The sequence below is a fragment of the Pipistrellus kuhlii genome, unplaced genomic scaffold, assembly GCF_014108245.1.
Source record: "Pipistrellus kuhlii isolate mPipKuh1 unplaced genomic scaffold, mPipKuh1.p scaffold_m20_p_17, whole genome shotgun sequence".
Classification (NCBI taxonomy): Eukaryota; Metazoa; Chordata; class Mammalia; order Chiroptera; family Vespertilionidae; genus Pipistrellus; species Pipistrellus kuhlii.
The window spans coordinates 7,286,131-7,308,554 of NW_023425482.1; the positions used below are offsets into that span (position 1 = coordinate 7,286,131).

General features: G+C 45.3%; 2 protein-coding genes across 6 annotated transcripts in view; one reads left to right on the plus strand and one right to left on the minus strand.

Annotated features, from left to right (window-relative positions):
• The first annotated feature begins 1,243 nt into the window (after nt 1-1,243).
• On the plus strand, nt 1,244-11,142 carry GINS2 (GINS complex subunit 2). Its single transcript, XM_036441254.2, has 5 exons — nt 1,244-1,415; nt 1,849-1,963; nt 6,552-6,651; nt 10,251-10,377; nt 10,554-11,142. The coding sequence occupies exons 1-5, from the start codon at nt 1,326-1,328 to the stop codon at nt 10,677-10,679; spliced, it is 558 nt and encodes a 185-aa protein (XP_036297147.1). The 5' UTR covers nt 1,244-1,325; the 3' UTR covers nt 10,680-11,142.
• A 2,428-nt stretch (nt 11,143-13,570) lies between these two features.
• The window catches only part of GSE1 (Gse1 coiled-coil protein), a 402,534-nt gene continuing 393,680 nt past the window's right edge, over nt 13,571-22,424 (minus strand). For all 5 annotated transcript variants that reach the window (XM_036441246.2, XM_045582632.1, XM_045582633.1 and 2 more), the window contains 4 exons: nt 21,549-21,911; nt 20,776-21,057; nt 18,233-18,336; nt 13,571-17,472 (listed from right to left, as the gene is read on the minus strand). In XM_036441246.2, the coding sequence (XP_036297139.1) occupies nt 17,338-17,472; nt 18,233-18,336; nt 20,776-21,057; nt 21,549-21,911 (884 nt within the window). In that variant the 3' untranslated portion in view covers nt 13,571-17,337. The remainder of the gene's footprint in view (nt 17,473-18,232; nt 18,337-20,775; nt 21,058-21,548; nt 21,912-22,424) is intronic.

Genomic DNA, 22,424 nt, shown 5'->3' on the forward strand with positions numbered 1-22,424 from the left:
GAGGAGGGAACTGAGGTCCGAATGTCACTTGCCCCTGGTCACACAGCATCCAGAGGCTCTTCCATTATTTTCTTTGAGAGCTTGTCTTACTACATGACACACAACGACAGTAATCTCCAAGTCTGCAAATGACAACTTCACATGCAGATAAACAACAGACATAGTTTTCTATGCCATGTGAGTGGGCAGAATGTAATATAGTCTTATTTCATCTTCCCAACAACCCTAAATGGGGCAGTTCAGGGGGCTTAGAGAGTAAAGCATGGGGTTATCTGGAGTGGGACAGCTTTCCTGCCAGGATACAGAACCTGGAATGCTCCTGACCCCTATGCTTTTTCTCAGGGCCTAATGAGCAGGATTTCAAATTCAAATCCAGCCCACTGCCTGTCCGCACCAGCCCTGCACCGGCTCCCTTACCTCCCTGGAAGTTTTCCTGGCATATTGGAATCCCATCAAAATTCCCCAGGCTCTGGTTAAAATTCAGCTTTCTGGTCCCATCCGACCCCTGAAACACAGTTCTCCAGGAGTGTGCATGTTAACTCAGAAACTTCTAGGGGAGTCTGACACATGGCGAGATTCAGGACCACTGCTATTAAGTTTCACACAAACCCACTGTATAGAGGGCACCTGTTCAACAAACAGATGAGCACATCAATACATATTTGCTGCAGCCTGCAAACTTGCCCCTGCATTAGCTTCACCTGGGTTGCTTGCCAACCTACAGATTCGGAGCCCTTCCTTCCCCCGCAGTTTCTGAATTGGAAGATTGTTGATTGGGGGGGGGGGGGGGGGAGAGAGGAGGGGGTGACAGAATCTACATTTTTAAAGATTTTTTAACCAATGTGTATACAGGGGTCAGAAGATTGTGAAATGAAAGGAAACGCCTTCCCTCACTCTCAAGGGGTCGGGCTGTTTCAGATAATGCTGTGACCCCATAAATGCATTTACTCCAGGCCCCAGGAGTAAGGCGGACAGGCGCCCAGGGCAGGTGAAGGAGCTCAGAAGCGCGGTGCTAGATGCTGGTCTGGGCCGGAGAGAGGGCGTGGCCGTCCTATGGGAGTGGGCGTGGCCAAGCCTGTGTACGAGGGGGTGGGGCCGGAGCTGGGACACGAGTGGGGCGGGCTGAGCGCTTAGCCTCCTTCAAGATCGCCAATCCGCGGGCTCGTAGCGGCCGCGCTCCCCGCCTCCCGCCGTCCGCCGAGAGCGCCGAGTTGCTATAGGTTGGCTATGGCTTCTTCCGGTCTGGGGGGGCGGGCTCCGCGCGGTGGCGGGAAAGCGGCGCCCGGACACTTACGGGACGCCGAAGGGTGGCGGCTCGCTCCGCTATGGACGCGGCCGAGGTGGAGTTCCTGGCGGAGAAGGAGCTGGTGACCATTATCCCGAACTTCAGTCTGGACAAGATCTACCTCATCGGGGTAAGGCGGCACCAGGCATTTGCCGTCCTGCTGTGCTCCCGGGTCTCGGGTGGGAAGCCGGGCGGCGGACTCGGTGTGTCCAGCCCCGCGCCGGCCCTCCGAGGACGGGGTTGGGGCGAGGTTCGGAGCCGGGAGACGTGGGCGGGGGAGCCCCTGGAGGTAGCCCGCGCCTCGCAGATGTTCCTGGGCTGCCCGCCCGCGGAGCCTCGGGGACCGGGCTCAGGTGGGCCGCCAGGTGCGGCCAGCCCCACCGCGGGAGGGCGGGCGCGGCTGCCTCCCGCGCTGCGTGACCCCCAGGCGTGAGTTTGTGTTTGGACTGCTGTTCGCACGGTGCCTGTTCTGTTAGTTGACACCTGGTGTTAGTTGACACCTCGGGGTCCGGTACTGCCTGTAGCTCTGCCTTGTCTCACCGGGGTTTGCTCTCCTCCGGCAGGGGGACCTGGGGCCCTTTAACCCCGGCTTACCGGTGCAAGTGCCCCTGTGGCTGGCGATTAACCTGAAGCAAAGGCAGAAGTGTCGGTTGCTGCCTCCGGAGTGGATGGATGTGGGTAAGGATGTGGGTGCCCGGGTTCTGCAGTGACGCCATGGCCCACTGGCCAGCTGAAATCAGTGGTTCCACATTCACTCCTTAGAGTCAGCTGACCTCCATCACCAGGGCCCGCCCTGTCGGTTTGGGGTGTGTGTATCACTTTGAGTTCAGATTTTGTGCTTAAAGCTATTTCACCTTGGTTTAAAACTTAGAAGCATGATAAGGCCTTAAAATAAACATTTTAATGTAAGTATATAAGTACTAGAGGTGGATGCATGAAATTCGTGCAAGAGTGGGCCTTCTTTCCCCCTGCTGCCACACCGGCTTCCCTCCGGCACCCAGGACTTGGGCTTCGTTAGGAAGGTCTCCAGACAAACATCTATTCAATAGAAGGATGTCCCGTCTAATTAGCACATTACGCTTTTATTTATTTTATTATTTTATTTTTTTAAAGATATTTTTAAAATATATTTTATTGATTTTGTACAGAGAGGAAGGGAGAGAGATAGAGAGTTAGAAACATCGATGAGAGAGTCATCGATCAGCTGCCTCTTGCACACCCCCTACTGGGGATATGCCCGCAACCAAGGTACATGCCCTTGACCAGAATCGAACCCGGGTCCCTTCAGTCCCCAAGCCGACGCTCTATCCATTGAGCCAAACCAGTCTTGGCACGCTTTTATTATTATAGATATAGACTGACATGTTGAGCCGAGTTGTTATCTTACATTATAGAAAAAAAAATGCATGAAAAGAACCCATACAAGGGAATATTATTCAGCCATATAAAAGAATGTGGATGAATCTTGAAAATCTTATGCTCTCCGAAAAGAACACACAAAGACCCTATTTGTAACATTCCATTTATATGAACTACCAGAACAGGCAAATCCAGAGACAAAATAAACCTAGGGATAGGACTATAAAGGTGATGGAAAGATTGTTGGGGGGCGGCGGGGTCCTTTTTGGGGCGATGAAAATGTTGCCCAACTCTGTGAATATACTAAAAACCACTGAATTGTATACTTTAGGTGGGTAAATTGTGTAATATGTTAATTATGCTTGAATAAAATTGTTAATGAAAAGAGAATAATGCATTGAAGATGCAGGCCAACTTAACCCTGACTTTATCCTTTGTGTCTTTTCCCCATCTCAAAGCTGTGAGTGGCTCATTATCACAAAGCATCTTAATATCATTGGGGGTGGTGGTGGTAATAGGCATGCAGGTAGAATTTGAAAACCCATGAGTGATTTTGATTGCCCTCTCCCCTTGGGAATCACTTTGGGATACCTGCCTCCCAGAAGCAAGGCCATGTTCAGCCAGGCACTCTCAAATGCAGTGTAAGGAAGATGGGGTGTTTCCGCCTTACTCCCTGTCCTAAGGGGTGAATGGCCCCGGGGGTCCTGAAACATAGTGGGAAACTCCAGTTCCTTCTGCTTTGAAGGGCTTTTTCAGTCCCAGCAGGCCTGGCTCTGGTAGGGCTGCATCCCCTCAAGCTTCTCATTTAAGATCAGCTCTGGCAGCTCTGGCCCATCTAAACCGCAGCCCGAGCTTCTTCCTCCTGGGCCATTCTGTGGTGAGAAGTAATGAGACATCAGTCAGTCGACAGTGCCCAAGAACCAACTGCTTTCTGATTCTGCCACCACCCTGGTTGTACCTGTTCTTGGACTTCATGCAAATGGTATCATGTAGTATGTCAGTTTTTGTCTCTGACTTCTTATCAGTATCATGTTTTTGAGATTCACCGCTGTTGCATGTGCCATTACATTCTTTTATTGCTGAGTGGTGTTCCATTGTGTGAGTATGCCACAGTATGTTCACCCATTCTTACGTTGGTGGATCGTTGGGTTATTTCCCATTTTTGGCTGTTGTGCATATGGTTGCTATGAATAATCTTGTCCACGTCTTTTTGTGGATATGTTTTTATTTCTCTTGGATAAATAATACCTAGAGGGGTGGAATTGCAAGGTCATAGGACAGACTGTGCTTAGCTTGGTAAGAAACTGCCAGCCAGTGCTCCATAGCAGTTGAGCCATTATTATAATCCCACCAGAATTGTCCAAGAGTTTCCAGTGTTCCATATCCTGGCCAACATGGGAATTGCAGGGTTTGAACAGAGGTGTTTCATACTCTGATTTGATTTTTAAAAAAGAAAAGAGTGAATATTCTGTGCAAAGAATAAGTGTGTGGGGAGAGAGCAGTAGAGAGTGACCCAGGCAAGAGCTGAGAGTAGCTAGAGCAGCTGATTGAGGTGGGTAGAGGTGGTTGGAGTTTAGGCATAGTTTGAAGGAAGAATCAGCAGGATTGCTGAAGGACTGGCCGAGTGGTATGAGAAAGAAGAGTTAAAGATCAGCACCAGGGTTGTTTGGTTGAGTGTTGTATCATAAATCAGCGAGTGAGATACAAGACACCTTAATGAGCCAATTAATTAGGATTGTTTCTTCCAAATCTCTGAGCAAAGTCACACAGGAAGTTTCCCGTATTTATACCTTTTGAGCTTTGCAGATTTTACCAAGAGCTCTGTGTGAGTTATTGTTACAGTTTGTAATCTTGGGTACATAAAGAACAAACATTTGCCATAAGAATATGGGAATTATTATCAATATTAGTCCATTACGTTAGATGGCTAGCTTGCAAGGTCAGTTAAGTTTTTTTCTGTTATTCAAACTCTAACAGTTATTTTATAGAATAAGAGACTGTCTAAAAATGACAGAGTTTAAAGAACAAGGGACTATCTAACAATAGCAGAGAACTTCAAACAGCAGTTTTTATACAAGATGGAGGTTACTATGCTTCATTAACTCTGGGAGGAAATGGAGTTGTTGTTTTCTTAGATGGGGAAGACTGTAGGAGCAGTGTGTGGGCAAGAGTGGATGCCAGGAGTGGAGTTTGAACATCTCACACTGGAGGTGCCTGATAGAAATCCATGTGGAAATAACATTGGCAGTGGGGTATTTGAGTCAGGAATTTAGGGGAGGGACTGATCTGGGGATGTGAATTTGTCAGTATGAGCACATAGGTGGTATTTAAATGAGTCAGGAAGAGGTCATATGGAACATGAATTTAGGTGAGCCCTGCACCACACTGTTGAGAGGTCAGGAAGGCAAGAAAGAATTGATGAGATGAGAACTCTGGTGTTCTAGAAGCTAAATTAATAGACTTCCAGGAAGAGGATTGATTCTCATCAGATGTGGAGACTGAGACATAGCCCTTGGGTGTGGCCTAGTGGAGAATGTGGGCCTTGGTGAACTATGTTGGTGGAGGGGTAGGATAGACACCCATCTGAGTGGAGGAGGAGGGGAAGTTAATGCCAATGTCAGACAACTCAAAGTTTTGTGTAAAAGGCATGATAAATGGATTAGTAGCTGGGGAAGATTTGGTGTCAGGGGAGGGTTTTCTTTTTCTTAAGAAAAACACTTTTTAAAAAAAATTTATTTCATAGAGGAAGGGAGAGGGAGAGAAACACTGAGGAGCTGTCTCCTGCATGGCCCCTACTACGGGTGGATTCCACAACCCTGGCATGTGCCCTGATTGGAAATCGAACCTGTGACTTCTTGGTGGATGGGATGACACTCAACCAACTGAGTCACACTGGTCAGGGCAGGTTTTCTTTTTAAGATGGGAGATGTTGCAGCATGTTTGATGGATTGGTCACATAGTGAGGGCAAACCGTGATCATTCAAGATTGAGAGACTGAAGCTGGAGTGTTGTTCTGTGCAGGTGAGAGAGGAGGTCCAGTGCTTACCTGGAAGGCTGGTCCTTGTGTATGGGGACAGACACAGGGAAGTTAGGAAGATGTGGTGGTAGGAGCATGCGGGCACTCAGCAAGGCAGTGGCTGAGAGCTGGGGCAGTGAGATGAGGAGAGAAGGCATGAAGAGGGTGGACATGATCAGAAGTGAGAGGGTAAATGGATCAGGGAAGTTTCATAGGATTGCAAGAATGCCAAGGGGCCCATTGGAGATGTCCTTTAAAGTGAGACTCCACAGCATAGTCGTGTCTGTGTGTATCCTGTAGGCACAGTGGGCAGTTCAGATTTAGGACTGGAGGTTTTCTCAGGCTATTAACACATTGCAGACCAGTAGTTTTATTGCGGGCTTTACCCAGTAGCCAGATAAGTTTCTACTGAATGAGTACAAAACAATGTTTTATGTAAATGTTAAAGGCACGCTTTAAAATTAAATACCCATTGCGTTTTGAAGTTATTTATTACATGTTCTTACAAGTTAATATCTTTTTAATATTGTGATTGGCCACAAGCCTTAGAACGGAAAACACGAGAATTCTTGTTATCTGTCTGCAATGTGTTAAATTAGAGAGAGAAACATCAATGATGAGAGAGAATCATTGATTGGCCATCTCCTGCAGGCCCTCCACTGGGGACTCAGTCCGAAATTCCGGCATGTGCCCTGACTGGTAATTGAAGCATGACTCTTGGTTCATAGGTTGATGCTTAACCACCAAGCTACACTGGCAGGGTTCAAAAACTGTTTTTAATGTATTTGTCAGATGAACAAATAGGTAATATAGACAGTTGGTAAATTTGAAAGGTTTAAAAAAATATTTTAGTTATGGTGATGCTAAAATGTATTCATTTCTAAATTTCAGAAAAGTTGGAGAAGATTAGGGATAATGAACGAATGGAACAAACTTTTACCCCTATGCCTAGCCCTTACTATATGGAACTGACCAAGCTCCTGTTAAATCAGTAAGTAATCTCACTGAGAGCACACGTGTAAGATTGAATTTATGGTTCTTATTCCTTAATCCCTGTCCTTTTCTTGTTTCACTCTCATTACCAAGGTAAGTGATATTCCTGGACACCTGGTTCCTTAAGTCAGTAATCTGGGATTCCATTCACAGTACCTGGAGAGCTCACTTCCTCATTTTTCCTTTTCTCCACCCTCCCTCTTCTAGCAAATCCCTTGGTTCTTTTCATTTTATCTCTTAACTAAAGGCCTGATGCACAAATTCGTGCATTAGTGGGGTCCTTTGGCCTAGCCTGTGGGAATCAGGTTGAAACTGGCTCTTTGACATCCCCTGAAGGGTCCTGGATTGTGAGAGGGCGCAGACCAGGCCGAAGTATCCCACTGGTACATGATCGGGGCTGGGGAGGGCTCCAGAGCATTTCTGGCCCATCTTGCTCAATCCTGATTGGCTGGACTCCAGCAGCAAGCTAACCTACCGGTTGAAGTGTCTGCCCCCTGGTGGTCACTGTGCATCATAGCGACTGATTGAACGGTCATATGGACAGTTAGCATAGTAGGCTTTAATTATATAGGATTATCACTTGACATTTGAACCCAGTATGAGCCTCCATAATCATTTCCAGCAGTAGACTTTATTTTTATTTATTTTTATTTATTTTTATTTATTTATTTTTTATTAAATTATTATCTGTGTACATATTTTAACATTGCCTCCCCCTCCAGCAGTAGACTTTATACTAATAAAAGAGAAAGATGCTAATTGGCCATACCGTTTTGGCACCCACCAGCCAATCAGGAGTGAGTATGCAAAGATGGCGACAACACAGGTGTTCTGCACTGCCCCAGCCGTTTCAGGCCTCTGGATAGCATAGGAAGGCAGAAAGGTGGCTCTGGCTGGAGCAAAGGCGGCGCCAGCAGCCAGGGGAAGGAAGACCCATTCTTGCACAAATCTTCATGCATCGGGCTTCTAGTATTAACTGTAAATATGTTTTATTACTAGAGCTTTACCCCTTTTTATTCTTTTGTTATGTGCATTTGAGTTCTTACATGTCTGTCACATGAATGGCCAGAAGACTCACATTTGCCTCTGATCCTGAACTATAAGAAAAGCCCACTAGTGGCAGAAATGTGCTGTAGTAAATTGTTTCCCTACATCCAATTCTGGTTCCACATCAGCTTCTAATTCACTCTCCACATTGCAGCCAGAATGGCCCTTTAACACGTTAAGTGCCCAGCTTGTTTTGTCTTCTGGACAGAAAGTATAGTGTTCGTCACTGGTGACTAGTGCTTAACGTGTTAAAGGTGAAGTTGCCATATGATTCCCCTACTCCTTGGAGCCTTTCCAGGATTTAGTCTAAAGCCCTAATCATGGTATTCAAAGCACTGCATTGGCTGGTTTTCTTCCTTCTCTCTCTCATAACTCTCTTACCGTTCTCCCCTCTGACTTGAAGTTCCAGCTCACTTTGACTTCTTTTACTTCTTTATACATACCAAGGTCTTCACTTCAGGGCTTTGCATATACTGTGCCCTCCGCCAGTAAATCCATCTATTCCCTACTCCCTCCTTTGGTTTAGCTTAACAGATACTCCCTTCTGTCCTACCTGTCATCTTGGCATCTCTGTATACCTCCATAGCATTTGTCAGTTAAAAATTTTCTAATTCCTTGTCTGGCTATGCTCTTCACCCCACTCCCAGTTCTAATGAGCAGGGATTGTGTCATCTGTGTACTACGCTGTTTCCCCGAAAATAAGACAGTGTCTTATATTAATTTTTTCTCCCAAAGTTGCGCTAGGTCTTATTTTCAGGGGATGTCTTATCTTTCCATGCGCTAGGTCTTATTTTCGGGGAAACACGGTAGCATGTTTGTTGAATGAATGAATGAATGAATGAATGAATGAAAGAAATCAGTGGAGGAGGCAGGAAGTGTGGATCATTTTGCTTAGGACATACTTAGAATGTAATTTTCAATGTCCAGCTTTTGATGCCTTATAATTGATGGATTCAAGAGTAGAACTAGAACAAAATTTGGGGAGCTGCAGAGCAAAGGCCAAGGGCTCACTAAATGGCATTTTTGGATGCAAATGAAAATTCAAGGTACAGAACACAGACTTTCTCCTTCAGTTCATATGAGACTGCAGTTCACAGCTTACTAAGCATTCTACTAGATAGTGATAATAAGCTTGAGTTCCTAGTTTAGTGGGGGCGGGGGAGATGTGACCCTGTTACCCAGTGGTTATACTGCAGTGTGATAAATGCTGTTCAGAGTATGTTGGGATGCAACCCTAATGCCTGGTGGTATCAGAGAAGGGAACTCAGGCTAGAAAGATGAGGGAAAGTCTGGGGGAGAAGGCGGAGGTGTGAAAGGACATGGCGTGTTTGGGAAACAGAGCTATTGGGACACATGTAGACTGTAGGGGGTGGGAGAGCTGAGGCTTTTCTTCTGGTGGAGGGTCCCGAGAGGGTGTTCAGGAAGGAGTGTGCCACCTGTGGATCTGCTGTGAGGAGAGTGACTCGGAGTGGAGAATCTGGAAGCAGAGGCGAGGGGCCTGTTCATCTTTCATTTTTGGAGTTCAGCATATTATGTGTGCAGCTCATATTGAAACTCTTGTCTTAGAATTATTTAGAATTCATTTGGCTAAGGGACTTAATTGTACCTTTGTTCTGCATTTCAGTTAACAAGGAGCTGGGTACATTGTTCTTTACTGCTGTTCAGAGCAAAGGATCCAGATGTTTGAGCTTTAAGTAAAATCCACTACATAAACTTTATACCACTGATTATCCATCTACTAATCTTGAGCTAATTTTAGCATGTGAAGAGGTCATTTCCAGCTTATCCTAGAATGCCTGGTGATGATGATGTGAGCTTCTGCTTTTACCTTCTAGTTTGTCTTTTCCTTCAAATATTAGTTGAAAAAAATCTCACACAGGAAGACTGACCATCTCTCGCTGCCTCCAAGTCAAACTTTTACCCAGAATTCATTATATAAAATGAGCTCAGGTATGCTAATTTGCAATTTCTTCAGTGATTTTTGTAAATGTATTTTTCTTTTCTCTGTAGGCCAATGTCTACCCTTCAGGGCTTTTGTGAGGATAGAAATACTGTGTAGTGCTGAGTACATTGTATGGCATGGAGCTGTTGTCTTCTTTCCCTGGTGGGTTGTAAGCCCTTGGATAACCGATGAGGTCTGAGCAATAGAAGTCATGACCTCTGAGCCAGCCTTGAAACGAATTCATTCTAGATGGAAATTCTGTAGCACAGAGCACTCAATTATCCTGAGACACAAGATGTCCAATGTAGAGCTTATTCTCTTATTTATTAATTATTTTACGGAACAGAAGTCCTTGTGCCACTGCCTGCCAGGGACAGGTTACATGAGTATAACTGTGGATCATGGCTGAATTTTCTTGGCACCACGCTTAACTGCTAGAAATCCTTATATTTTAAAATTGAAAACAAAGCAAAACAAAATCCGAGTCTAGGACAGTGTGTGTATTTTACCTGAATCCAAGCAACCTTTTTTTTTTTAAAGCCACTTCTGGATGGATATTGCTTTAGTTTACTGAGCGCTTCCTTATGCCATTTATTTGCTTTCTTTAGTGCTTCAGACAACATTCCAAAAGCAGATGAGATCCGCACCCTGATCAAGGACGTGTGGGACACTCGCATAGCCAAACTCCGGGTGTCTGCTGACAGCTTTGTGAGGCAGCAGGAGGCACATGCAAAGGTAGGTGTAGTGCTGGGGGACTCCTACAGCATTCTGCCTGCTTAGGCTATCACAAGCGCGAATCACTGGCTGTGCTTTTAAAAATTATTGATTTCTTGTTTTTGTTCAGATTTTTTACCTTTTTCTCAAAATCAGAAACTTCTCAAACCAACCCTGTGTTTTCTCTTGTGTTTTAGTTGGATAATTTGACCTTGATGGAGATCAACACCAGTGGGGCATTCCTCACACAAGCTCTCAATCACATGTACAAACTCCGCACAAACCTGCAACCTTCTGAAAGTGCCCAGTCTCAGGACTTCTAGAGAATGACTTTTGATTTGTAAAGGCCTTGTGTCTGCTGGCATGAGGCTCCCCGATAATGTGTGAGTGCTCAGGACCTGATAGAGGTGCATAGTGCTGGGTTCAAGAACCATTTGAATGTTAGAAAAATGTGCAGTGAAGCAAGGAATGGATTCATAACATCATTGGAAAGCAACAGGTTGTGCTTAGTTCTTCAGATATTCCCAACTGTGAAGGACTCAAGTAAAAGTGACAAGAAAAGGCAAGTCCTGTCATATGAAAGCAGTCCTCTAAACCAGCAATCTTCTAAACCAGCAGTTGCCTGTTCCTTTATGGAGGAAAGAAAAAGCTTCAGCAAACAAGCCATTCTCCCTAGCAGGGTCTCAGGTCTCCTATTATGTGTAGGTGAGTGTACAGCGATGTTACATGTTGCTTTGAAAAGACAGACATACAAATGGTGATATGCCCCTAGGGCTTTTTTATTATTTTTTGACTAGAGGCCCAGTGCACGAAGTTCGTGCACGGGGGGTGGGGAGGGGAGCGGTGTTGTCCCTCAGCCCAGCCTGCATCCTCTTCAATCTGGGACCCCTCGAGAGATGTCTGACTGCCAGGACTCTCACAATCCATGAATGCTGGCTTCCAACTACTTGCCTGCCTGCCTGATTGCCCCTAACCACTTCTGCCTGCCAGCCTGATCATCCCTTAACCACTCCTCTGCCAGCCTGATGAGGCCTAACTGCTCCCCTGGTGGCCCTTTTGCCCCTACTGCCCTCCTCTGAAGGTCTGGTTGCCTCTAACTGCCCACCCCTGCAGGCCTGGTCACCCCTAACTTCCCTCCCCTACTGGCCCAGTCATTCCTAACTGCCCTCCCCTGCTGGCCCAGTCACTCCTAACTGCTCTCCCTTGCCAGCCTGGTCATCCCCAACTACCCTCCCTTACCTGCCTGGTCACCCCTGCCTTCCCCTGCTGGCTTGGTCACCCCTAACTGCCCTCCCCTGCTGGCCATCTTGTGGTGGCCATTTTGTGTCCACATGGGGATGGCAATCTTTGACCACATGGGGGCAGCTATCTTGTGTAGAGTGATGGTCAATTTGCATGTTAGGCTTTTATTATTTAGGATATGGCTCTTTTTGGCTGAATTTAGAATCTAGAGATTGTTCACAGAGAGAAGGATGGCAGATGGTGGCTTGTGATGCCGACTGGGGTTGATCATCTCAGCCAGGGGTCGGGAACCTTTTTTCTGCCAAGGGCCGTTTGGATATTTTATAACATCATTTGCAGGCCATACAAAATGATCAACTTAAAAATCAGCCTGCTGTATTTGGTCAAACATTTAATTAACACCTCTAATGCCTTGGTAGGGCCAGACCAAATGATTTAGAGTGCCTTATAAGGCCCACAGGCCAGATATTCCCCACCCCTGGTAAACCCTGATGCAGAATAAAGATGGAATCAATCCTATCTGTTGGGTTTATTTTTTCCTGCTTAAGCCATGTGGCTAAAATGATCTGATAGACCAAACCGAGGTGTGTTGCAGGCTGTAAGTTTCAAACACTCTGGTTGTCTCTAGTTATCTTTGCTACTTCTGGTTACAGTTAAAGGGTTGCTTTTAAAACTACATGTTATTGAGTACATGAGTGAAGCACAGTGCTAAAAGTTGGACCTATAACTGCTCTTGATGGGTTTTAGGGTAAGATGGTCATAGGTAGCAGTGGCTCAATGAAGGGTAAATTCTAAGAAAAAAAAAAATTCAAATAGTGTTTTGGAATTGCTAAATTCCTCATAGAAATTTTATTGCCTTGAAAGGGGAAAAGATTGTCTAGAGCAGCAATTTTCAACCTTTATCATTTCATGGCACACATAAACTAATTACTTAAATTCTGCGGCACACCAAAAAATATTTTTTGCCAATCTGGCCAAAAAGAATAGGTGTAATTTTGATTTATTCACACTGTTGACAGTTATTGGGTTGGCTACTGCCACTTTTTATTTGACTGCACATGTGTCAAACACAAGGCCCGCGGGCCAAATCCGTCCCGCCAGGCCTTGCAATGTGGCCCGCACGGCGCTGTCATCACTGCACTCCGCTGCGTTTCCATCACAATGACAGTTTATGACTGTTCAGTAAACCATTCGGCCTGCGATTTAGGCTGGATTTTAGATTTTGGCCCCTTCTCTGATTGAGTTCGACACCCCTAAAAGGGAAAAGAGGTCCGTGCCCCTGACTATATAGTCAGGTATTCCATATTTAAAAAATGCTTGTGGCACACTGGTTAGAAATTGCTGGTCTAGAATTGTACAATGAGTGGCAGTTTCTGAAACCAGGTTTTCTACTGTCGCATGCTATCTCAAGGGAGTTTTGAGGCCAGTATGTGATCAACTGAGCCTGGAAGAGACCTGTTGATATCTGCTCTTGTGTTTACAAGTAAAGTCCAAACTTCCGTTTCTCCATTCCAAATTGCTATCCATTTAGATGTCCCTCCAACAAGCAGCTGATGGTTGTTTGAACACCGCAGGGCCAGGCACAGGGATTAGGATACAGACTTGTTTTTATCAGTTAAGGTCACTGTTTAGAACAGTGGTCGCCAACCTGTGGTCCGAGAGGTTCGAAAGGTTGGCAACTGCTGGTTTAGAGGACTGCTGTCATATGACAGGACTAGCCCTTTCTTGTCACTTTTACTTCAGATTTTAATCCGGGGAATCTTCTTGATTGAAACCACTTTATTGTGAAGGGTCAGGGGTCCTGTGTATCTCAGATCAGCCCCTTAATCCCTTTCTCCTAAAACCTGACTGAGGTACATTGGATCTGTCTTCACATTTTACCTGTAAAGCTATATAGTTGTTGAGCATTAAAAAAATAAATTGGCCTTTTTTGTTTTTTTACTATAACATAAAAAAGATTTTTCTCTTAGCATGATTTAGGAAGATTTTATTTTTTTGGATGTTGTCAGAAATTACAGCAATATATTCATAAATACCTAATTACTACATTCAACAAATAATATTACAATACAATTAATTCAAACAAGTACACTTAGAACAGGTTTAATTTCACAGCATCTAAACTGCCCCCAGAGTGACCGAGGCACTGTTCCTCTCCCTCCCATGTACTGGTTTACTGTTCTAGCAATTAAACACAGGGTACATACAAAGTAACACAACCGATTAGCATGGTCTTCCTCAGGTCTAGGCAGAGTTAAGGAGTTTAAGTTAAGTGCTGGATCAAAAGTTGGGGACAGGCTACTGCAAGTAGTAAGAAAGTCAATAGCTTGGTTACTTGAAAGAGTATAGGGATTGCTGCTAAATGGCTAATATACACTTATTTAAGAGTAACAGAATCGGCTTGTGCTGATCATCTCCATCTTGTGGTGGATCCTTGGAATTTTCTACTCTTTAGAAAACATGGCTCAGAGGGAAAGGGAGTATCTTGATGTAATTTCTGAGATTCGGCAGCATTTAGGAAACACCGTTCCATGTACAAACTTAAGATTTCTTTTAATTCTTCACTGCTGAAGTATGGGCTCCTTTGAATATTCTTTGAGTTTCTTTAAGGGTATTTATTGTCTAATAGAATATTAATGCCAATTTAGTTTTTTTTTTTTTTAAATTTCCTTTAGAATATATAGACTGTACTGTTGAAAACCCTACCTTGGCCATTTATCTTAGATAATGGGTTATATCATGAAATGTTTTCACTGTCAGTTTGGCTCTGATTATATGAAACAGAGAACCAATTCATTTTCAAATGATCAGGTATATAGCTCCAGGTTTTGAGGAACACTCTGGTTTGTCTCTAAATATTTGATTAAATGCAAAGCTGGGGATTTGGCTTTGGAAGGTGTCTCTCTCTCACAAGTTTAACTCAGCCGCCTCCTGCCAGTGCTGTAGGAAGCACATGAGGCCGTGGAGGACTGACACAGGTTGCAAGATCAATTATAGAGCAAATTTGGTGTTCTTCTGAGCTTTGTCTTTTAAACTCGGTCTGAAATAGCTGAACAAAATCTCCAGAGAGCACTTATTTGTCCATTTTTAAGCCCAAATTGAAAAGAAAATTAGATGAGATGAAAATGTTTTAAGATTTTAGAATTATTGGATGGAAAAATTATTGGGTACTGTGTCTTAGTGGTGGCATTTGTTTTCAAAAGACATTTTACCTTTTTGTTAGTTTATTATGCTGCCTTTTATATTTATATTTATATTGTCTGATTGTTATTTTACTTCTTAAACCTAAGAATATTCAGAGATCTCCAGAGACGTGTGGTGGAGTGACAGAGAAGCTCAAGTGCAGGGTGATAGTGGCGTTTCCAATGGGAAGGAGGAAAAGCAGTTACTACTAGCTCAGGGACGTCCTCCCTGACAGCTAAACAAACCCCACCAAGGGAGTGCCCCTGGGCTGGAGGAGGAATGGGGCTCTGCTTTTCTTTCCCATCAAGTTATTAGATCTACATTTTTTCTTTTTCTAAGCCAAGGCCATTACCAAAGCTGATCAGCAAAAGTACTAGTACTCAGACATTCTGTGATGGCAAAGGAGGACTGGGAGTGAAGTGCTAAGATGTAGCTCTTAAGCTTTCAGACCAGAAGCAGCAAGCAGATTTTAAAGAGAGAAATTCAGTGACATTTTGCCCTGATTGTTGGCAATAGTTCCCTCTAAACACCTGTCCCCACCTGTGGGACATGTTGATCTCTCAATGTCTTTGCAGGGGAGGCCCACAGAACAGCCCTTAGATCTCGTCACATCGTTTCTGTGGAGAGGAAGGCGCTTGTTGACTGCTGATAATACTGGCGGCACTTTTTGTCTGAGTTTGCTAATAACTGGAAGATTCTTGGCAGACATACAAAGCAAACTGTGTGGGAACAGATAAAGCGACACAATGCCATCTGCCAGCAAGCTGTTCTGCACAGCTAAGGTCTGGGGCTGAGGGTGCGGCCACTGATCACAGTGAGTAGCCTTCATGAAGGTCAGCCAGCCCTTCCCCTGGGTAAAGGGGAGGCGTGCTCATGCTCAGACCTCCTCCCATCCCCTCTCCCCTGGCAGACCAACCACTGGCTGCTTTGGCCTCTGGTTCAAGCCCATTCAGGCAAGAGATACTTGCTTGATCTAGATTAAACCCTGCCTGAATGAGCAGTTAACTGGGACAAGGAGGAAAAATTTCCCCGTTGCTTTATATTGATCTGATTATCTCAGTTTCTAGCTGCTCCTGTGCTTGTCACAGTCAGTTCAAAAGGAGGAGAAGTTCAGCTCTGATATTGTTTATCCTACTTTTAGGCTTTTACAAAGCTCTGCATCTAAATAAAGCCTCTAGAGTTTCTACTTTGCACCTGTTCTCAGACTGCTGTAAGACACCTTCGAATTCTATCACAGAAACTGCTCACTTCCTGAAAGGTTCTTTTACAAAAAGCCCCATGCCTGTAGGTGCATGCATAGGTGCACACCCAGTATCTGTCTTGTTCACCATAGACTCGCCCCTCCTCACTGATAGCAACTAGGTGTAACTGCTATTTGCTGTCCAGAGCAGGGGGGAGGGGGTAGAGGAGGAGGTAAGAAGTAACGCATGGCTTTCTACGTCATTTTCTGGTGCAACTCAAAAATGAAGTGATCGCATAGGCGCCAGTGGTAAGCTCTTTTAACTTTTCTTCTTCTTTAATTTTTAAAAACACTTCAATATTTAATGTCCTGACCAGCAGCAGTACAAACACTAAAAGCAAGTTTTTTTTGCATTTTTTTTTTTTTTTTTGCCCAGAAAAACAAAAAACAAAACAAAACACAAAACCCCAAAACAGGAAAACAAACAGAAATCCCCCAAAACCACATATTAAAAATGGCAGGCCTTTTATAACAATAATTAAAGTAATAAAAACATACAAAACTTTGTTTTTTTAATATATATACACAGTACAAGGCTGAAGCACCTTTGACTTTTCTCTCAAAATTTGTTTGTATGAAAACACCCCCACTGCAGCAACAATTTAGTGGGCGTGAATATATGTATACATAGAGCTCTGTACACTCCCCCCCTCCCCATGGAGTAATAAAAAAGGTACCTTCAGTTTTGTCGACTTTGCGTTATCTTTAGGTAAGAGCTTTTCCACGGAAAAGCCTGCTTTTGGTGAGGCTTTAGTACTGTTGCTTTGAAGAAAATTTTGCAGAAAAGTAACCAAAACAAGTAAGCCCTTCACTTAAAATGCACCCACCTTCATTCAGCTGAAGCAGGTCTCGGTCTTGGGGAGGAATGAGACCCACCCGATGCTGCAGCAAAAGCAAGCTTGGGTCACCAGGCCTAGTAATGTGGCAACACAAGAAATAGAACTAAAGCGGTTTGATCCAATCTTATGCACCCAGGGGCTATAAATGACAAAAGTTTTAGTGTTGGTAATGGAGCCTTCATTTTCAGATTTTAAGACGGTGACATGGGGAAAGAAGAAAACTGCCTTTTAAAAAAATATATGGGCGACGTCCTACATTGGTTGCTCGCTGAATTACAAAGGTGGTTCAGTTGCATTAAAGTCAAGGTGAGTTCGTTCTTTTTCTGGAGTCTGGAATCCTTTGCTTCATGCATGGCACATTCTTTATTATTATTTTTTTTAAGCTTCAAACCTCCCAGTGAAAAATATTAAATATTCAAGGTAATAAAATAGATAATATTTCTATACTATAGGTTCAGCCTAGTGCAAGGGAAACCGTCACCTAGGATATCCCTTAAAATAACCCCTAGGCCAATGCAATGCAGGCAACGCAAGGCACTTCCGGAAGTGATCCAGTTCTGCCTGGATTCGCTCCCTTTCTGAGACAATCTTCTGTTTCTGGCTCCTCAATTCCTGCAGAGAGAGAGAGAGAGAGAGAGATTCACATTAAACAATTCTTTCACGAAACGGTATGTGATGTAGAAACATGCTGGAGGCCACTTTGAAAACTTCCTCCTCCCAGTTCAGTGTTCTGACAGCGCCTCTGGGGCAGGCTGAACTGGTTCTTCCAAAGTCTTGGGCTCTCACAATACCTGTTCTCATGGAACCAGTGTCCACTGTTGTCTCAGCTTTGACCCTGAGCTTTAAAAATTAAAACCTTTACTGCTTAGGAGTGGCCAAGATGTGCAGACCTGATCTAAGCCTCACATCCCCACTGGAGGAAGCCCGTGGGGTTTGCCACATGTCATACTTGGGAGACCTGTTGGGCCAGGCTGCAAAGAGGAAGGAGGTGTTTTGTTTTCCTCAGTAACTTACTCCAGTAAAATCTTTCTTCCTTTCCCCTTAGCAAATCACAGCAGGAGAGACTGACAAAGGCAATAAATAAGTCCCCAAAGGAATATGTATAAATAGCGCCTTCATTCTTCCAGGATCAATATTCTGCAAATTAGTGATGTCTCTTTCCTTGGCTAGGGTAGTAACCAACTGAGCCTTGAACGTCTTCCCTAACACGACAAGCTTTAAACTCTTAAAGAGCAGGAATTTCCCTCAAAACTTGTCTGTAATGGCTAATCTTGAACCCAAACTTGAAAGGTTAAACAAAAGCACAGTGTGTTTTAAAGCCTCTGGAGCTGATTTTCATCCCTTTTCCTGTGTGTGGCGAACCCAGACTCACCGCCATGCTGTGGGAGAGCTGTTCTGCTGTGAGACTGAGGCTGTAGTGCTGGGCCTCCAGCCGTCTGCACTGCGTCTGTAACACCTGCCGCTCCAGGTTTTGCTCTGAAAAGACAAGCGATGTTGATGTATTTTCTGTGTACAGGGATCACAGACTCTGGCGATTGTTCTCCCTCTCTAATGCGGCCAGCACAGTACTCTCCTTGGGACCATAATGCTCCAAGTTCTTGGTATCACGCTGGTAAATATGTCAGTGTTACTAAATTAAATCCAGCCCAGTGGAATCAAAGGATCAAGCATCAAAAGGCAACTTAAGGGATACAGATTAAGAAGAAATTAAGGGTAAGTTTATGGCCTTAAGATACATTTTTAAAAAAGAAAGATAAAAAATATTGGAATTAGCCTTGGCAGTTTTTAAACTGGTACAATAGAAACAGCCAGAATAAACCTGGAAAGTCAAAGTGGCGTTCTAATTAGTAAAATGAAATCTCTGCTCTTCCCAAAAGATTCCAGGCCTGGTTTTAACAGAAGAGTGACTTCAAACTTTCAAGGCTAAATCCCTGCATCACACGGTATTTCCAAGAATAAAAACCAGGGAAGGCTACCAGACTAATGTTACAGAAACTAGAACAGTTTCAGCAAAATAAATACAATAAAATTAGCTCCTAATACCACTTACGTAGATTTAAAACCTCAAAAGAAGTAAATTCAAGGAGGAAACGACATTAGAAAACAGGTGAAAGCAATAGGGTCATCATCTCCATGGGTACAGAAAATGCAGGAGTTGAACCTTTGACAATTGTATACCATAAACTCAGCAGCAAATGAGATGTTTAATGGGCCACTTGTAAAGTTTCACAAGACAAGAGCCCTGTCAGTGCCTCTAATTCAGTGGCTTAGAGGTTCTAGGAAATGCAGTATGAGAAAAAGTTACTCAAAAGGAAAGAACTCAACAATCTACAAAAGGATCGTCTGATTACTTAAGGCGATCCTAAAAGTCAAGGGCCAAGAACAGCTGAGCTGATAGAGAAGAACAAGTCGGGGCGAGTTACTCCTGACAATAGAGCGCTGCGAAGATGTGGCCAGACCCCAACGCGCGGAGACCTGGGCACGGGGGAGGGTGCTGCTCGATGGGCATGCCCGGGGGCAGAGGCATCCTGGAAACCGCCTGGATAACTGCTTACCCCGGCGGGAAAGATGAGGTTATATTTCTACCTTATTTCTCACACAGAAATGAATTCTAGGCACAAGAGAAGCAGAATGTGAATACTTTTAGAAGGAAATGCAGAATATTATGTCCTTGGAGGTAGGGAAGGAATTCCCAAACAAGTCACCAACATCAACCCAGAAAAAGTGGATGCATCGCACTCCATTGGAGTAAATAATAATGCTATACATTGCTTCTGGATACATATGTATGTACTTAAAAGAGCAACATGTAAGAAGTGATGGACAAATTCAAATATAGGATTCCATTTGAAGGAGGAAAGGGAATGAAAGGTAGGAATTGATAACTCTGGTTGTCCCTTTGTTGGTCTGTCTCTTAACTTTTAAAAGTATTTGAAATGATGGATTCATAATCAAATGTTTATATTTAACATCTACAACATAGATATTGATAAAACTTGTGTGATATGGAAATGGATTAATTAGGAGGTGGCAGCCCAAGTTTTGCATTTCTCACATCAAACTGACAGCACTGCCAATGCAGTGAGGGCCAGAGTGCAGAGGGGCGCGGCTCACCATGTCAGCGGGACCAAGACCAGGAGCTCCGAGGGCCTGTCAGTGCTCGTCCTTCCCGGGAGCCCACCTGCCTGTTCCACCGGAGGGAAAGGCTGGACTCCTCCACTTCCCCTGCATCAAGTTCACAGCACACAGTCTCTGACTAAGCTGGAAGGGGCCTTCGCAGGCATCTCAAGGAAAATGATGTGCAGAGAAGGGGGGTTGTGTGCTGGGAACATAACGGCAATGCCAGAACACCAGCGCGCAAGCCTATGACTCGGTACACGGGAGGGGTGTGCCCACAGGATGTGTTCCACCAGGCAGGGATGGAGTGTGCACCCACAGCTGAGGATAAAACATTCTGGTGACTTGCCTCCCTGCACAGAAGGCCTGGTCCAGGAGGATGACAGAGCCTGAGAGGGAAAGTGCTGCCAGCATTGAGACACTTCTAAGGCAAGGCAGGCTCCCACAAGGATCAGGCCCAGCTAGTCGGAGCTCAGCTAAATTAATGAGCTTTGCATTTTCCAGGACCCTTGTATGTAGCTCCAGTGACAATGATCTCAAGTTTGTCCGCGAGGAATTGCCACTCTCAGTAAGCCTGGGCACCTACAGAAACCTGAGAAACAGTTCTTAAAATGGGCAAAACAGTGGAGGAAAATCCACCTTCTAGTATAGGCATCTAGTGCCCCAGAAAATCTGCCAGTCCTGTCGCTTAGAAACTGTCCCTAATGCTGGCAGTGAAGTCCTGTGCTGATGGGTCTATTAAGCTTTTAGTGACTTTCTTTACTGGGCCCTCATTCTGCTCCTCCCTCCCCTTTGTACCTTCTATATGTTCCTGGTAAGCTTCAAAAATTGCCTCAATCCCTTGCCACTTGCGCCTGGGGGGTTCCTCGTCATCCTCTTCTTCTCCATCCTCCTCCTCCTCCTCTTCCGAGTCCTGGTCCGTCTCCTGTGTGAGGGGGCCCTTCCTCACGGCCAGGGGCTCCTGCTGCCCGTTGTGCTGGGGCAGAGGGAGCCGGCTTGAGGACTGCAGCTCAGGAATGTTGTAGTGGATGGACGTGTCAACTTTGTGGTTCTGCTCTGCAGACAGCACGGCTACGCTCCCTGGGAGGAGAAACAGTGGAAATGAGATGCAGCAAACCCTGATCTCCAACCACCAGTGACTCCCACCAAACTTTGGGAGAGTGAATGTGGGGGCTCACATGAGGGCTAGCACAACCATTAGGTCACAAAGGGCTCACCAGGCCCATCGAGTCTAGTCTTAAAGGAAGGGGAGATTTCCAGGTGAGTCTGTATGGGAACACTGGGAAAACGCTCAGCTGTAGGACACAGGGACCCTATTTTGGCCAGAATGGCACCTCGCTTGGCCTTACTAAAAGACGGGCCGCTGCTAAACTCAGGTGGCATCACATGGCAACTTTTCTCTGAGGGCCCCAGCCCGGTAGCATCAGCATCACTTGAGCACCAGCTGGAAATGGAGACTCTTGGGCCCCACCCAGACCTGCTGAGGCAGAATCTGCCTGTAACGACCTCCCCAGGGGCCTCGTGCACACTGAAGTGCCAGAGGGGTGTGCCCAGGGGGGCAGCCTCCTTACCTTTGTGCTTCTGGAGGGTGGACTGCAGCACGGACTCGTGGAACTGATGTGCAAACTCCTCTGGTATGAAGGGCTCCCACGGCTTGCTCTTCCCGTTGATGCTGTGGGACGGTGGCACGGGAATGTCCTTGGGCGCGGGGCCCCTGATGTAATGCATCATGCTCAGGTTCTTCTTGCCCCCAGGGGCCTCATTCGACCTGGCCTTCTCAACGCTGGCAGGAGTCAGCTCCTGGACTCGAGACAATTCCTGTGGCCGGAGCTGTTCCAGTCTCCCAAGCTCCATGGCGTTTGGGACATCAGACAGGGAAGCAGCAATACCCACCGGCTTTTCCATATCCAGAGAGGCTGGCTGCGTGGCTGGTTCTTTTAGAGACAGAAAGCGAGGAAAATATTAAGAGCTGCAAGACACCAGGTGGGCCCTGACCCCTACAGCTTACACTTGACAAAACCTAGTACAAAGGACCAAGACTCAGGGAGCCGTTTAATTAAATGTCAGTGCACAGGTGTGGCCTGAAGACGGGGTGTGGTAGCGGCAAGTCCATCCTTAGGAGGTGCTCCAGGAAAGCATCTGGGAAGAAAAAGAATCTGAAGGAAAAAGCAAGTCATCCAAAAGGCAAGAAGTTATGTAGCCCGACCGGACAAGAAAGACTGCATTAGGAGTTAAGAACAGGACTGGATAGTAAAGATCTGCTCTGTTCAGCAGCACAGCAACGTGTCGTCAAAGCCATAAAAGAGAGAAGGTGTGAAAGCAGATGTTGGAGAGGCCTGGAAGCCAGAATGAGCAAGACAGACGCAGGAGAGTGCCAAGGAAGGGCAGACAGCAGCAGCAGAGCCGAAGTAGAGGTGCTGAGACCTGGGATACAGAGCTGTGGCTTG

Excerpts from the sequence above, each read along its gene's own strand:
- GINS2 (XM_036441254.2), top strand. The coding sequence starts at position 1,326 with ATGGACGCGGCCGAGGTGGAGTTCCTGGCGGAGAAGGAGCTGGTGACC. Across the intron at positions 1,416-1,848 it reads ACAAGATCTACCTCATCGGG|GGGGACCTGGGGCCCTTTAA; the intron begins GTAAGGCGGCAC and ends CTCCTCCGGCAG. Across the intron at positions 6,652-10,250 it reads ACCAAGCTCCTGTTAAATCA|TGCTTCAGACAACATTCCAA; the intron begins GTAAGTAATCTC and ends TGCTTTCTTTAG.